This window comes from Marmota monax, unplaced genomic scaffold (genome assembly GCF_021218885.2).
Source record: "Marmota monax isolate L192 unplaced genomic scaffold, Marmota_monax_Labrador192_F-V1.1 WCK01_AAM20220418_F8-fsc00006, whole genome shotgun sequence".
NCBI classification, from domain to species: Eukaryota; Metazoa; Chordata; class Mammalia; order Rodentia; family Sciuridae; genus Marmota; species Marmota monax.
Genome location: NW_026693712.1, coordinates 8,894,202 through 8,910,891, shown reverse-complemented (window position 1 = coordinate 8,910,891; position 16,690 = coordinate 8,894,202). Strand labels below are relative to the sequence as shown.

General features: G+C 50.8%; 1 protein-coding gene across 7 annotated transcripts in view; it reads left to right on the top strand.

Moving 5' to 3' along the window:
- Ndst1 (N-deacetylase and N-sulfotransferase 1) overlaps positions 1-13,402 on the top strand; it is a 91,332-nt gene extending 77,930 nt beyond the window's left edge. For all 7 annotated transcript variants that reach the window (XM_046460299.2, XM_046460296.2, XM_046460298.2 and 4 more), the window contains 5 exons: positions 1,619-1,793; positions 4,240-4,410; positions 5,306-5,415; positions 7,442-7,544; positions 8,394-13,402. In XM_046460299.2, the coding sequence (XP_046316255.1) occupies positions 1,619-1,793; positions 4,240-4,410; positions 5,306-5,415; positions 7,442-7,544; positions 8,394-8,513 (679 nt within the window). In that variant the 3' untranslated portion in view covers positions 8,514-13,402. The remainder of the gene's footprint in view (positions 1-1,618; positions 1,794-4,239; positions 4,411-5,305; positions 5,416-7,441; positions 7,545-8,393) is intronic.
- The last annotated feature ends 3,288 nt before the right edge of the window (positions 13,403-16,690 follow it).

Genomic DNA, 16,690 nt, shown 5'->3' with positions numbered 1-16,690 from the left:
GAGTCCCAGAGGAGGGGAGGAACTCACACAAGGTCCCAAGGTCTGCTGGTGACAGAGCAGGGACTAAAATCCAAGTGCTCTGGCTGACAACTGGCCCTTCCCACCATGTGTGGCCAACTGTGGAGAGAAGATGTTCCTGTGGGCCTTTGGAAGCACTGGCTGAATTCTAGGGGGCACCTGGGGAGGTAGTTAAAGTGGAGGCTGCCCACCAGAACCTTCTACAGAGGTGACCGTCAGTGTGCACTGGGGGATAGCTTGGGCTGGTTCTACTCTCTAGTTTCTCAGTTTGCATCTTTCCCTGTTGTTGCCTTTTTAAACCTTGTATGTACAGGTGTGACCATGATGTAGTGTTATTATAATGACAGATTGCCTGGAGGGAGAGATTGTGTGCCTTCCCTTTGCTATTTGGTGTTTTTCTTTTATCTACCTATCTTCTCACTGTCTGTCTGTCTACCTGTGTGTCCATTCAGCCATCCATCCATCTTTCTACATCTCTCAACATGTCTAGTCTCTTACCTAAAACCCCATGTGACCAGATATATTATTGGAAGTTAGTGTTGTGTTTGTTTTAATAAAGGTAATATGGTGCAAGCCATGTAGGTAGCAGTCTTCAGTAGGGCTGGGGGCAGCACCCGCAGCAGTACATTTGCATGTCTGTAGTAAGTGTGGCTGTTTATTACCAGGTAAAGTAGAAAAGCCAAGTTGGCTGCCAAATGTCTTTGCTATAGCTTAGGAAGCAAAAACTTCTGTTTTCTGAGCTTTCTCAAAGTAGGTATCACAATCAAGATATAGAAAAGTGAGAGAGGGAGATTCCATGACCCCATTCCCAAGATTTTGATTCTGTAGATAGGTCTTAGATGGGGCACAGGAATCTAAAAAGCTCTAGGCAATCTGTAAAGGGGTCCTCGGGCCCCCTCGAGAAACCCCATTTTATGGGATGGAAAACCTATACCCTTAATTAGGGAATATTTGGCTTCCTGTGAATCCCCAATTGCACGTGATTCTATGTGAGTAGGTGCTCTTGGGGGAGTCTGGGCGGTTTGTTTAGTCATCCCTGTGGGCAGGATATGGGACAGTATTCTCAAAAATTGTGCTTAGCAGACTGGGGAGGGTGGCAGGTGACCCTCCCCTTTGTCTCCAGGTCCATAGAGACAGACTGGACATCATCCCAGGTCAGGAAAAAAGCTCCAGAGGGCAGCCATCCCCTCGGGGCTGGTCCTGTGTGGGCTAAGAGGGGAGCCACTCTGAGCCCCATCCTGCCCCCTAGAGGCAGAGTTAGGGCCTGCCAGTTGTGCTGTGGGAGCCTCCACTGGGGCAGGATATGAGTTTAGGATAAAGGACACAACCCCCACCCCGTGCCTGCAACCCCATCACACCCACAAATCCTCAGATCCTCCTGATGCCACAGCCTCCACTGAAAAGGCACGAATTTGACTAGGGAGACTGCCAGGTGACCATTCTCTCTAGAATCAGCGAGTCCTGGTTTGGCTGGAGCAGTGTGCCCTGCTTGCTTTCTGAGGATGCTCTACCCGCTGGGACACTCGCTCTCACACTGCTCTCCTGCGGCCCCTTCCTCATGAGTCTTGCCTGTGAGCACCCCTCTCTGGGCTTCCTGCAGGTACATGGAGTTCTTCCCTATCCCTTCCAATACCACCTCCGACTTCTACTTTGAGAAAAGCGCCAATTACTTTGATTCGGAAGTGGCGCCCCAGCGTGCAGCTGCCCTGTTGCCCAAGGCCAAGATCCTCACCATCCTCATCAACCCAGCTGACCGGGCCTATTCCTGGTACCAGGTGAGAGCATGGTAGAGGTCCTGGGGGCTGGGATCTGTCTGATGTTCATTCGCTCAGCGAATGCTGATCAGATGCTGCTGTGTGCCAGCCCTGAGCAGTGTGGATGTGGCGATGGGTCAGAATAGAGCCTGTCTTCATGATGCCTCTAGCATGTGCAGGTGACTGGCAGAAGTTGATGCTGAAGGGCGGCACCAGTTACTGGTCTACCCCTGAGCTTCAGAGGGTCCTGCTTGTGACTCTGACATGGACATGGCTTAGAGGCTGATTAGACCTTGATGCAGTCTAGATTTGCAAACAGTGGTCGGGCCACACTGACTGCGTCTTCTCTGCCGGACACTAGTGGGGAGGGAGTGGGAACTCAGAGGACAAGACACAGGACCTGCCTTTTTCAGAGGGAAAGTCCTGGGGATTGAACCCAGGGCTTCTTCATGCCCAGCAAGTGCTCTGCCACTGAGCCACAAGCCCAGCCTTTAAAAATTTTTATTTTGAGACAGGGTCTGGCTCAATTTATGTTGCTAAGGCTGGCCTTGATCTTGTGATCCTCCTGCTTTAGCCTCCCAAGTAGCTGGAATTGTAGGTGTGTGCCAGTGTACCTAGCTCAGGACCTGCCATTCCTAGTGGGTGTCTGATCAGGGACAGCAGTTACCTGGATTGCAGGACATCTCGAGAGGGATGAGTCTTAGTCTCTACTGGAGACATGTTAAATGGCAGAGCTTTCTTTCATTTCTATGACCTGATTGAATTCCTTAAGTGCAGTCTTCTGGGCTTATAGAAATGCTTATAGACTGTTCCCTGGGCTCCTGGGACAGGCCTGTCCCTCCTCTGCTTGCCAGTCTTTCTGGAATTATGCCATGCTGCCAAGTGCTTTGATTCAGAAGTACCTTTGGTGACCAAGGCCAGGATCCTGACCACCCTCATCAGGCCAGCAGACCAGATTTATTTGTGGTGTCAGGGGACCCCTGGGCCTTAGCGTGTGGTTATGGGGGAGGTGTCCATTATTCCAGCCAGGAAGCTGTCTTTCCAATCTGGCCACTTTGGGTGGCTCTGTGCCACCCTTTGGTCCTCTTCACTTGGTTGCTTCTGTACTGCTTCATTGAGCTGTGCTGTGTCTTTGCAGTGCTCAGGCGCCATGTTCTCCCTGTTCCGAGTCCCTCAGACCTCTTGCCTCTCTGCCCCTTCCTGAGCCCTCTCTGCTTCTTGTCCCCAGGACTTTGGTTCATGCCCTAATTCTGCCTTTCCTGTGGTCTGACTCTTTAGGGGAAAGTCCCACCAACACGGTAGGCCACATCCCCATCCTGCTGCGCCTGTGCTCCCACCTCCTGGCAAGGAGGAAGGCGCTGGCTGGCCACTTTCATGGGGGACATTAGGGTGTCAGAGGTGAAGCTAGTCCCATGCTAGTGACAGTGCTTAACTTCTGCCACCTCACTGGAGCTTCACAGTAGTTTCTAGAAAGCAGAGGAAGGCTTCGTTTGTGTGTGTGTATGTGTGTGTGTGTGTATGTGTGTGTGTGTTCCCTTCACACAGAAGAGCAAACTAACACTCAGCAAGGTTCATGTGATGGCATTTTGAACCCAGTTGTTGTCAATCTAAGACCTGGTTTTCTCTGTCCATGATGAAGGCAGGTAATGGAGACTAACTTATACCAGGAGGATCTAAAAAGGAGCCAGATGAGGGCAGGCTGGTGTCTGGGAGGTCTGGTGAGCAGGAGGCTGCTCTGCACTATCACTGCGGCTCCTGCCCTGGGCTGCCTGTGGTGCTCGTCAGGCCCAGGGCTGGTGAGCGTCGCCTGGTGGGCAAGTCCCCACGCTCTGGACTCAGAGTTCTGCAGATGCTGATGGCCCACTGGGGTTATTTGAGGTGGCTCAGATCTGGCATTTTCTTTTTCAGTTTTACTCAGTTCTTCTGGTCTCCTTGAAACAGAGTGCTCAGTTTGGCGCAGGGGTCTCACATCCTTTCTAAAACAGCCACACTCTGCTCACAACAGCCTAGGGATCAGGGACCTCAGCAGACATCTGTGTTTGCCTCCAGTTTAGGAACTTTGCTTTATTTTTATTGTGTTTATCAATGGTTGCCTTCTATATGTAATCATTGATTCCAGTTTTCCATTTTTGGAAGTGTTATTTAGTTTTCTTGAAATAAATATATGTGAAAAAGAAAGGTGAGTTGATGTAAAGGAAACGGCGTGGCCTCTTGCCCAGCAGGGCTCAGGGACCACATGAGAATGACCAACGCTGGAAACTTGATCTTGTTCAAAGATGGCGAAACTAGGACTCTGGGGCCAGTACTTCCCAGGGGCCAGCCAATGAGGAGAGGCAGACTCAGGACTTGGGCACAGGCCTCTTGCTTCCAGCTAGAATCTTCCAGCACCATGACCCATCTGCTGTCCCACAAAGGCCTCCTCTTTGGTTCTTCCTGTGACATGCTCACCTCCCCCCTTTGCCTGCAGCACCAGCGAGCCCATGATGACCCAGTGGCCCTGAAGTACACCTTCCACGAGGTGATCACAGCTGGCCCTGCTGCGTCCGCAAAGCTGCGTGCCCTCCAGAGCCGCTGCCTGGTCCCTGGCTGGTATGCCACCCACATTGAGCGCTGGCTTAGTGCCTTTCACGCCAACCAGGTAATTCCCTGCCCCTGCCCTTTGGGAGGGTGAGTTCTGCCATGGTGGCAGCTGGGACCAGGAGGCTAGGGTGTGCTGGGGGAAGCAAGAGCCTGGCTGGAGAGGGGCACAGGTCAGATTCCATGAGGCCTTTCAGAGAACCCCCCTGAAGTCTGGAGCTGGAGATGGGGGTGTGGGCTGGAAGCTTGTTGAGAGGTGGAAGAGGGAGGTTACAGGGATACACAGAGTAGGCCGGGTTGTTCTGTGTGGCACTGGGGATTGAACCCACGGGTGCTTTACCTCTGAACTACATCCCCAACCACCCCTCCCCTGCCTTTTTTTCTTGGTACTGGGGATTGAACCCAGAGGCACTAACCACTGAGCCACATCCTCAACCCTTTTTATGTTTTGAGACAGGGTCTCTCTAAGCTGCTTGGGGCCTTGCTAATTGCTGAGGCTGACTTTGAACTCACGATCATCCTGCCTCAGCCTCCTGAGTCTGAAATCACAGGCATGTGCCACCATGCCTGGCATCTCCAATCCTTTTTATTTTTTATTTTGAGACAGGGTCTTATTAAGTTGTCAAGACTGGACTTGAACTTGTAGTCTACCTACCTTGACCTCCCTAGTAGCAGGCGTGCACCACTGCATCTGGCGTAAGCAAGGTTTTTTTGATCATTTAAATTCTAGGAAAGATTGATATGGGCCAAGGGAAATTGGCAGAGAGCAAGAAGTTAGACCACAAAGGACTGAGTCTTGGGGACACCTGCCATTCAGAGCTGGAGGCAGAGGCAGATTAGAAAGCACAGACCCCAACCCACAGCCAGGCCACTCTTGCTGTCGAGGCCTCTGATCCTGTTTTGCCCTTTAGGTGAAAGCAAGTCCAGATCACCTTTCTTCCTTTCGTTCTTTCTAGATTCTGGTCTTGGATGGCAAACTGCTAAGAACAGAACCTGCCAAAGTGATGGACACAGTGCAGAAATTCCTTGGGGTGACCAATACCATTGACTACCACAAAACCTTGGCGTGAGTACTGTATTGACCATTCAACAGGGTGATTTCCCTGTTTTTTGGCACCTGGGCCAAAAAAGACAAAGGCTTGAATAATAATGGGGGGACACAACTTAATAGAGTTGGCAAGTTTGAGAAAGTATGCAGCACTGCCCTGATGGCCATTCAGCAAGAAAGCTAATATCAATATGTTATTTTAATAAAAAATCATATTAATAAAAGTACTAACTTAAGGAAAAGGGAGGTGATGAATCTGTTCTGCTCCAGTCAGCCCACCCTGGAGTATCCAGTTCAGTTCTGTCTGGGCTGAACATTTTCAGAGTGTTAATCCCAATTTCCACAAGAGTTTCCTAACATTAGATTTTGACTTATAATATGATTTCAGGAAAAGGAAGCTAGAACTATTGTTGTCGGTGGCCAGTAACCCCACTCACCCAGAACCTGGTGCAAGTGCACCAGGAATGCCTTCTCACCGTGAGGAAGAGCCACCCTGTGCTGCCAGGTGGGGGGTTGGGGGAGAGGCTGCCTCCAGTGCGGTGTCATAGAGAAAGGACACACTTGGCTGGAGGAGGGGCCCCAAGAGAAGGTGGAATAAAGCCCTCTGCCTGGCGCTTTCTTGGGAAATCTTACAGCAAGAATATTTCCTCCTAGCCAGGCTGGGTGGAGCACACCTGTAATCCCAGTGGCTTGAGAGGCTGAGACTGGAGGATCGCGAGTTCAAAGCCAGCCTCATCAACGGCCAGGTGCTAAGCAGCTCAGTGTCTCTAAATAAAATACAAAATAGGGCTGTGGATGCGGCTCAGTGGTCGAGTGCCCCTGAGTTCAATCCCCGGTACAAAAAAAAAAAAAAAAGGAATATTCCCTCCCTTCCTCACTGGGCTGGAGGTTGAAAGTGGAGAAGGGAAGGGAAGTCAGATCTTCATGTCAGAACCGAAAGCAGCGGCAGCCCCAGGGGTGGGCCCTGGTGTCCAAGAGGCCTGCTCAGGACCGCAGACCCATCCTTAGCTCTGACCCTGGATGAGTCCCTTAGCCTGGGGCTTGGCTTCCCTCACCTGTAAGATGGGGTTAAGGAGTATGACTCCTCCCTCCTGAGGGTCCCTGAATTCGATGAGAGCATGAGTGTGGCACTCTTGGCTCAGAGCTAGATGGTGCTGACTGCTAGTGTTATTGTCATTGTCATCGTCGTCTTATGCCTGCCCCGTCATCGTGCGGAATTCTTTACCTCTCTTCCCTGCCACATGTGTGTTCTGCTTGCCTGATGCCCTCAGGCTCAAGACCCTCTGATGGCTCCTGAGCTTCAGCGCACATTGGGTCCCTGAAGGCACCATGATGTCACACACGGGAGTTAGTCCTGTACTGTCATTTCTGAAAGTTACTCCAAAGTTTGAAACTCTCCAGTGCCAATGCCTTAGCATTTCTTAATTAAGATGCAAGTTATTTAAAAGCAAAAATCTTAGACTAAACCTTTTCCCTACACTTTTTTCACTTGAAGTTGGGACAGGTAAGAAGACTTCTTTTTTTTTAAGAGAGAGAGAATCTTTTTTGTAGATGGACTCTACACAATGCCTTTATTTATTTTTTTTTATGTGGTGCTGAGTATTGAACCCGGGTCCTGCCCGTGCTAGGCGAGTGTTCTACCACTGAGCCACAATCCCAGCCCCAAAGAAGACTTCTTGACTTAAAAAAATAATAATAATAATGCTCAGAAAACTCTTCCCTGGTCATGCAGGATGGGAATGGGTCCACGTTATGTATTGCTGGAGGAACTGGGGCTGCTCAGCCCCAACAAAAGAAGACTCAGAACACGGGACCGCCCTCTGATGGGGAGAAGTGAGGATGTGTTTAGTGTAGCGCAAGGGCAAAACTTGAGCCAAGTGATGGCATATATCAGCTCCACAGTGGGTTTGGGTGCAAGCATGTGTACAGGGGGGTGGACTTCCTTAGCTCCTGGGTGCTGCTCTTCCTAGATCTGTGCACAAAGCCTTGGAGTGGGGAAGGGATAGCTGGGCCAATTCCATCCAATCTTTCCTCACCTCTACAGGTTTGATCCAAAGAAAGGATTTTGGTGCCAGCTGCTTGAAGGAGGAAAAACCAAGTGTCTGGGCAAAAGCAAAGGCCGGAAGTATCCAGAGATGGATTTGGACGTAAGTGGCAGAAACCCCACCTGTGGAAGCTGGACAGGTGGGGAGCTGTCCCCATAAAGGACAGAGCCTCTATCTTCCTCTGACACATCGCCAGTTCATTTTATTTTTTATTTTGAGATAGGGTTTTTCTAAGTTGCTGGGTGTCTCTCTAAGTTGCTGAGGCTGGCCTTTAACTTGTGATCCTCCTGCTGGTATTATAGGCATGCAGGACCGTGCCTAGCCCTTGGGCAGTATTCTTAAGGGGGAAGAAGACAGTCTCGGCCATGGTGGATCAGAACTGATCTATTAAAACAAGTTTTCAGTACCCTACCCTTCTGCTAAGGGCTGTGCTATGAGGTTTTAAGAATAACAGACAGGTCGTCACCTTCAAGGACGCCTAGTCCAGGGGGAGATGAGTCACATATAGGGCTAGAATAATGGCAGGGAGAGCTTCCTGCAGGAAGAGGTGCATCCTGTGCTATGGGCATTCAGGATGGGGTGCGCTAGAAGCTGGGGTTGGGAGGGGAAGAAGGCTTCCAGAGGATGGGCAAGATCTCTGGAGTTGGAGTCCATGCCACAAGATTTGGAGCCATGGAATGGAAGGATAGCCATTCTCATAGGAGAGGACTGCATAAGATGGGGGTGCAGACTGCATCTCATGGTATTTCCTTAGCCTCTGGCTTGAAGAGTTCTCTCTCCTCCCTGTCATGAGAATTCTGACCTTGTGGGCGAGAGTTTGCTGCTCCTGTGCCGGGGCCTTCTGGGGAGCCTGCTATCTGTAAGAGGATGGTGTAGGCCAGTAGGTCAGCAAGGCGGGGCCCACGCCCACCTCAGCTCATTGCCCCATCCGAGCTTTCCTTCCTGTTGCAGTCCCGAGCCTTCCTGAAGGACTACTACCGGGACCACAATGTCGAGCTTTCCAAGCTGCTGTACAAGATGGGCCAGACACTGCCCACCTGGCTGCGGGAGGACCTCCAGAACACCAGGTAGCTGCAGCTACCACAGCCAGACTGAACGTTGGCGGGATGTCCTGCCGTGCGCTGAGCCAGACTGACCTGCAGAGAGGGGAGTGGGCCAGGCAGCGTTCTATGAGCAATACTCTGCTGAGGCCCACGTGGGGCCAGGAGAAGCCAGGCAGGCCCACAAGCACCTCCGAGCATCCACTGCTGGGTCTGTGACCTACAGGACCACCCTCCACCAGAGGTCCATTCTGTGCACAGCCTGTGCTGGGAGGCTGCTTCCTGTTGGTGGAAGGCCACTTCCTGGTAGAGGGAGTCTGTGAGACTCTTTTCTGGCCCTCACTGTGCTCTACTGACCACCCCCTCTTCCTGCCTCCACCACCCCTGCTGCAGCAGGGCGTCTCCTCAGTATTAGCTGCCATATCTTCCCTGTTCTCCAGACAGGAAGGGAGAAGAGCCCAGCTGGGCCTTTCACCAACCCAGGGGGAGAGACTGAACATGGCTCTGAGTGTTTTGAGGCAGGCCTTTCACAGGGGTCAGCTGGGTACCCAGGGGCAGTCTCTAGGCTGCATGTAAGGGCAGCCACCTTGGAAGAATGCTGATCCGCCACATTCGGGTCAGTACCTTCACATCTCACCTTCCCTTTTTGGGGAAGGAATCTCTGGTTCCTCCAGTATCCACCCAGTCCTCAAGGCCTCCTGCAGGGCCTGGGGCACTGCCATGCCATGTGGGCCCAGAGACTCCGGCTCAACCCCGCCCCCTGGCTGCACCCTGGGTAATGACAAGCGTGGTTTCCTGTGGTAAAAGACGGAGGCTGTTGAGGAGTCTGCAGTATACATGTTCCCCTGTACATACCTTGTCCCCACACCACCGCCTCGGCCCCGGCAGACATGGCAGAGCTCGCAAGACTGCCGCCCGCTGCTTTGCCCCAGACACCTGTGGCCGAGGGTTCTCAGAGACCCCTTAACCTCTCAAATACTAAGAAGCTAAAGTATTTTAATATTTGGGTTTTGTTTTCTTGGTGCCAGAGTTTATACCCTGGGTGCTGGGGTCGCACTGTGTTTTATATATATATATATATATATATATATAATGTGTATATATATATATTATATTTTTTTTGGTTGGGTTTGTTTTTAATTCAGTCGTACACAATGGTGGTAAGCCCCAGCCTCAAAGGATGTCATATCTTAGTGCTAGAGAATAAGATGGAAGTTAGGGAGGGTGTGTCTTCACGTGTCTGGGGACTCAAGGAGACCGTATGGAGGTGCCCTTGGAGAGGTCTCTGTTCCCTCTCTCAAGTGCCACAGCTGTCCTAGGCCTGCCCTAGGGGGACAGTGGTGGTGACATGGACAGGGAAGACTAACTCTAGGATATCTGGCTTCATGAAGCCCAGGAGTCTGAGGGTGGGGTTGTGGCCAAAGGAAACAGCCGGGGCTAGGGTGGGAGACCTGGGGCCCCAAACTGGCCTGTCCCTCTCCCCTCACATGGTGCTAGGTTGGGAGCTGCCCTGGGAGCAGGGGTGCCCACTGGGACTCACAGAGTGTCTCCAGGCCCCCTGCAGACCTGGGATTTCTGGGCTGCTTTCTGCTTGGGTTCTGCTCCTGCCCCCCTTCTTTTAACAATGTGAAGTGACTGAGGCACCCAGGGAGGTGCCTCTCCCTGGCCCCTCAACTGCCAATTCAGCTTCCACCTGACACCCGGGAAGTTCTTTCTGGAGAGCCTGGTCTTATTCAGAAGATTCTGGCATCTTGAGGTTGGAAGGGTCCTTCAGCAGGTATAAAGTGGGTCCAGGAAGCAGATAGCCTGCTTGGCTGATGTCACAGGGCTAGTTGGAAGCAGGGCCAAGAATTGAACTCAGGGACCCAAATCTGAGTCCAGTGCTCTTCTTCCAGTGCCACACTGCCTCTGAGCCCACCCTTGGGACGCTACTCTGTGCCAGGTTCCTTTCCCTCCCTCAGTCACAACCGTGGTCATTCCAGGATATGGGGACAAACCACTCCTTCCCAGCCAGGTGCCTTTGAGCCTTCTCATCCCCAGATCTGCATTCACTTCCCTGCCTTGTTCTCTCTATCTCGGGAGGTCTTTCCCCATCCTGTGGCCCCATCAATCTTTGTTCTGAGTTGATTCCCTCTTCTCGAATTTTCCACGGGGTAAAGAAGGAAGTGGGACACTGGGCAGACCCGCTATGTGGTGGTTTTAGTGTGGACAGAACAGAGTTTCCACCGTGTTTCTCATTGGGGCCCATGAGCTGGAGAATCCTGGCCCCTGTCGGCCCCGCAGGGCTGAGGAGCACAGTGCCTGGGGACAGGGTGGCTTGTCTACTCCTGTACTGCTGTGTTCCCAGGGACAAGCTGGAACTAGACCCTCAGTGGGGCAGTGGCTTCCACCAATGCCAGCCTTGATCATCACTCCCCAACTGTCCATGGGTAATTGGGCCCGTGATCTGGGAGGCTCACACACCCTTTGGGCTGGAGGCCTGCTCTCAGCTGAAGCTCAGCAAGCTGGCCTGGCCTGGCCTGGCCTGGCCTGGAATGGCCCTGGTGGGGTGGGAGGCTCTACTTCTCTCTGCTTCTGGCCTCAGGTAGGAGCAGGCAGATTGAAACCCATGAGAGCAGAAAAGATATTCTGGAGTTTGGCTTAGATCTTTCTGGAAGCCTGGAACTGGACCTGCCCCTGTTCTAAATTTCTGTGTTAGTGACTGCCACGTCCCTTCCCACTAACAAGCCTTTCTCAAGGACCTGCCAGGCCACACGCAGCCGGAACTTGTAGCTATTGGGTAAGGACAGGGAAATGAGTTGTCCTAGGGGCTTTCAGCTAATAGGCGTTGATCCCCCTTATGAGAAGACAGAACCAGGGTGAGCAAATGCAGCATCACCAGTCTTCATTGTCCACTGTAAGCATTTGGCAAAACATAAAAATAAAGAGAGAGAGAAAAATAGCTTAAATTATGCTGGTAACTCTGTCATCCAGTTTGCAGTCCCTCTGCCAGCCTTTGCCCTAGGGTGGGTGCAGGTGGAGTGTCGTTCAGGGTTCGAGAGAATTTTCTGTTTGGAGCATCTTACTGCATTTAAAGTTCAGAGGAGTCCGACCTTTAAAGATGGACCTTTTCTGAGCCCCTGCCTACAAGCAGCCGGTGCTCTGGGTCATGCTTACGAGGTGGCCATCAGCTCCCAGCAAAGGAAAACTGTTGGCCTGACCCACTGAGGCTGAGGTCTCAACATGGAGCCATCCCACAGGTGTTAGTGGGAAGAGCAAGGTCAAAAATATTTTACCAGACATTGGTCATGAATGCCCATTGCCGAGCATTGAGAGCTGAAATGATTAACATTTTGCCACATTGGCTTTTTTTCTCTCTCTCTACATATGTGTGTTTTTCTGACCTAGTTTGAAAGTAAGTTGCAAGCATTGTGAGACTTTGCCCCCAGATGCTTCTGCCCGTATCACCCAAGTCAGAGCCTTCTCCTACACACTGGCCAATACCACAGCCAAGAAATGGACATTTCCTGACAGTCTGCTGTCCCCAGTTGTCCCCCAAATAACGGACCTGGTTTTGCACTTGCATCCAATCAAGGTGCATATGATGCATTTTGTCACTGTGTTTTTCAAATCTCTCGGAATGCTGAAAAGTCTTCCTTCTGCCCATCTGGTTTTTTAAGTGACATCCTTTTGGGGGCCAGCAGGCCTGCTGTCAGGTCGCACTGTCACACTGTCAGAATCCGTCTGATGTTTCCCCATCTCCTGTACTCTCAAGGGTGGTTTTGCCTTCTTTTGTGCTGACTTGGCAGTGCCCTCCTGCCTAAGACGCACCTCCACCATCACCTGTAGCAAGTGCCAAACCAGCAGAGGGGCCATGGGAGCCACAGGAGCGCCAGGGAGGGGTGCCCATGGACACAAGCAGCACATGCTGGCCTGGGAAGAGAGAACGGAGGGCATGCAGAAGTGATTGCACCATGGATGCCAGCCAGGCATGTGGCCTGTTGGGATGAGACGTCTCTGGCTTGGAAGAGCCTGGCTGCTCCTTTGACTCTGGGATGCACCTCAGGGTCCCAGACATAGCATCCATCTCTCTGTTCTGTGGTCCCAGGGTTTTCACTTCTTGGAGGCCCATGGTCTTAGGCATTGGAGCAGAGCTAGGCCTCTGGCCCGTACCAGGAATGTCCTTGGGGGAAATTCCTCCCTAAGTTGTGGTATGAGGACTGACCACTGGGCTGGAGCAGAGCTGTGAGATATTATCCTAACTGCATCCATTGGATGCCTGCATGACAGTCTTCCTCCCAGGGTCTCAGTTTCCCCACCTCTAGAATGAGCCCATGGGGGCTACAGCAGGGGTTTTGAAACACAGGTGCAGGAAGCAGCTCTGCTTGAGTTGAAGTGTGGATGGGGTCCAGGCCCACCCCCAGGCCCTCTGGGCAATGTGGGGTTTGCCCTCCTGGTCTGGAGGCTCTCCTGCTTAGAGGACCGGTGAGTTTCCAGCTCCCCTGAGGGACGGGTGTGGGCTTGGTGTATAGTCAGTGCCAAGGACCTGGGGAAGACCTCAGCTGTGCTCTCTCCTAAGACACTCATCTTCCTGCACTTACTCCTCTCTCTGCCCTGGAGGAGGGTGAGGGCCGGGGCATCTTGGGCTGGCCTGGCTTCTCTCATCCACAAGAGGGCTCCTTTTGTAATGTGTGCATGAAATTCATGTTGTTCCCTGGGGACAGGAGAGGGCTGACTGGAGTGGGTGGGGGGCACATTAGGGAGCAGGCAGAGGTTTTCTTCCCTTGTGGGGGTGGGGAGAGGGTAGGCCAGGGAATGCTACCTGGCTCACCTGACGAGGGCTCTCGAACCAGCCGTTTTGGGTTGTGTTAAAAGTGGGAACCTTCCTCCATTAATGTACAATCTCGAACTAACTGCTAATAAAGTGGGGTTCTGTTTGTACACATTGTTCCTGTCTGTCTTTCTGAAATCTTTCTAAGTTAGGGAGGTTTGCATGGATAGCCCAAATATTTGCCCAACACACACACAGACACATAGGGGCCTGGCCAAAGCAGATAGTTTCCACTGGATTAGAAATTGAAGTCTTTTCAAATATAGCAGAGGCCTATCCCAGGGCAGCCACGTGGGGCATCTCAGATGACCAAGAGCCTGCAGACACCTTGGATTGTCAGAGAGTTCCGAGGAGTTGACACTCAGCTAAGAGGAGATTCAGAGGCTACACCATTTCTACTACTAATGTGTATCATGACTGGGGACAATTCACTTTTACTTTTTTTTTTTTTTTTGGTACCAGGGATTGAACTCGGAGGGGCACTTGACCACTGAGCCACCTCCCCAGCCCTATTTTTTATTTAGAGACAGGGTCTCACTGAGCTGCTAAGCACCTCACCATTGCTGAGGCTGGCTTTGAACTCGCGATCCTCCTGCCTCAGCCTCCTGAGTCGCTGGGATTACAGGCGTGCACCACAGCGCTCGGCCTTACTTTTACTATTGATCCTCAGTTTCTCTTGTCTGTTGGGGATGTGGAGGGAGTTTGTTTACCCAGAGAATGTGCCTGAGCTGCAGATTCCCAGACCTCACTTGCAGTGACTCAGCTCCTGCAGATGTGGGGTGAGCCTTCTGAACAAGCTCTCTAGCACAGAGAAGGCTCCACTTTGGGAAATCCTGGCTGGCTGAAAGTTCCTCCAGGTTTTAATTAATGCAGAGAGCCCCACTGTCCAGGAAAACTTTAGGTAGAATAAGTGACTTTCTAGACTTCCTCACCTCATAAAGGGCCAGATTTGAGACTTGCTAGGGAAGGGACAGAGCCCAGCCAAGCCGGCTGTCTTCAGGGCAGAAATCTGAACCACCTCCTAGAGTCCCCTTGGGAAGCTTTAAAAATGCATATTCCTGGGCTGCCCCCAAATCCGCTCATTCAGAACCTATTTGGGACCCAGCAATGTGTATTTAACGATCTCTCTGATACCAAGTGTGAGTCCATGCACAACTCTGCAGGGGTAGAGGAGGGGTGTGCTAGGGATGTAGCTGCAGTCCTGGATCCTGGGACCCAAGAGAGAAGACTAAAAACACACCAAGATGCCAATCCTGATGGCACAGGGTAGCTCCTGCAGACGCCTCTCTTGAGTTTGCCAGTGGGAGCCTAGTACGGGTCATGTGGTGTCACCAACACCATTGGAACTAGAGGCTGCACTGCCAGAAGCAGATCCGGATGACATGGTGCCGAAGGGACACCCGAGCCAGCTATGGGTCAGACCCAATCAGAGGTTTCTGGATTTGAAAACAGCTGAAAAAAAAATAAAATTGTTCAAAGACTGAATAGAAAACCAGATAAAGACCAGGGTACTCTTGCTGGGGTAGGGGTGAGGGTCTCACTAGCGCAGCTCCTTCTCTTCTTCCCTGCCATCTTGGAACCCTAAGATTCCTTGACACACATGATGGGAATCTAGCCCAGGTGCTCACAGAAGTCCTGCTCACAGGAACCTTAAAATTCTAATAGGTTCCAGGAATAAAAGTCCATCGGGCCCTCCTCGTCCCCTTGGGTGAGGAGTTGATGGAGGGACTCTGCTACCTCAAAAGTGGTCCAGGCTTCTAGAGGTAGGAAATTCCCTCAGAGAAGCCCACGATCATGTGTTTTTGCTGAAAGGTGTCATAACAGCAAAATGATGACAACAACCTAAATGTCCATCAATAGGGGATCAGCTAAATGACCTCGTGTATATCTACATGTTGGAAAATGATGATGCAATAAAAAATAATTCATTTCTAAATCCTGCCAAAGAAATTTCTATAATATGGAATTATACAGTGTTACCGTTTGTGGGGTATAAATATAAATATCCTCATCGTTATGGTTTGAATGTGAGGTGTCCCCCAAAAGCTTCTGTGTGAGACAATGCAAGGAGATTCAGAGGTGAAATTATTGGGTTATGAGAGTCTTAACCCAATCAGTGAACTAATCCCCTGATGGGATTAACTGAGTGGTAATTGAGAGCAGTTAGGGTGTGGCTGGAGGAGGTAGGCATTAGGGGTGTGCCTTTGGGATATATATTTTAATCTGGCAAGTGGAGATACTTTCTGCTTCCTTGGCATGTCCTGAGCCTCTTTCCTTTACACACTTTTCCGCCATGATGTTCTGCCTCACCTTGAGTCCCAAGGAATGGAGCCGGTTGTCTGTAGACTTAGACCTCTGAAACCGTGAGCCCCCAAATAAACTTTTCCCCTTTTAATTGTTCTTGTCAGGTCTTTTTAGTGACACAGTGAAAAAGCTGACTAAAACACATAGCAAACTAAAAAATATGGTTACTTCTGGAGAATCCGGAGACCTGGAAGATGGAATTTTCAAAGAAGATATTAGTCTTGGTGAACACTTAAAAAAAAAAAACAAGGGTAATGTAATCACATACCATTTGTGGTATAAAAAGTATTAATAGGGGCCTGGGGTTGTAGCTCAGTGGCAGAACACTTGCCTAGCAGGTGTAAGGCACTGGGTTTGATTCTTAGCATCACATATAAATAAATAAAGGTCCATTGACAACTAAAAACTGTTTTTCTTACAAAAAAAAAAGGAATGGATGACGCAGAAAGGGACACTCCAGATAACCAGACTGGTCAGGATGGCGTCATCAAGGCCAGTGCTTTGTCCTGAGCAGGCACAGGTGGTGATGAATTTGTCATCCGGCAATATTTATCCTGAGCTGGGGAGCCTGGCTTTTGAGGCAAGTCTCAGCTCCTCTTCAGTTTCTCCAATCTCACCGACAGGGTGGTGAGATTAATACCAGTATTGGGACAAACTGACATCATGTGCCCTGTGCTGTGACCCCTGAGGACCCAGAAAAACAGGGATCCTGAATGGAGCTGAGAGGAAATGGCAGATATGACCTTATAAAGGGACATTTTGCCAAATAACTGACCCGGATGTTAACGATGTCAAGGTCATGAAAGATACAGAAAGGTTGAGAAATGGCTTGGCATTAAAGGATAGCAGAGATAGCTGGTAATCAAAGGCCACAGAGACCCTGGTGGGGTCTTGGACCAGGAAGCAATGAGCTATGAAAGACACCGGAGGGATGACCGGCAACGGGAATATGGACTGTGGGGACTAGAGAACGGTATTCTCTAGATGTTAAAATTTCTCTCTTTGACTATTATGCTGTTCTGTAGGGGTATATCATTGTTTTTAAGACGCAAACATTGATCTAGGGCTAACAGAAGAAATGGAACTAAATTTTG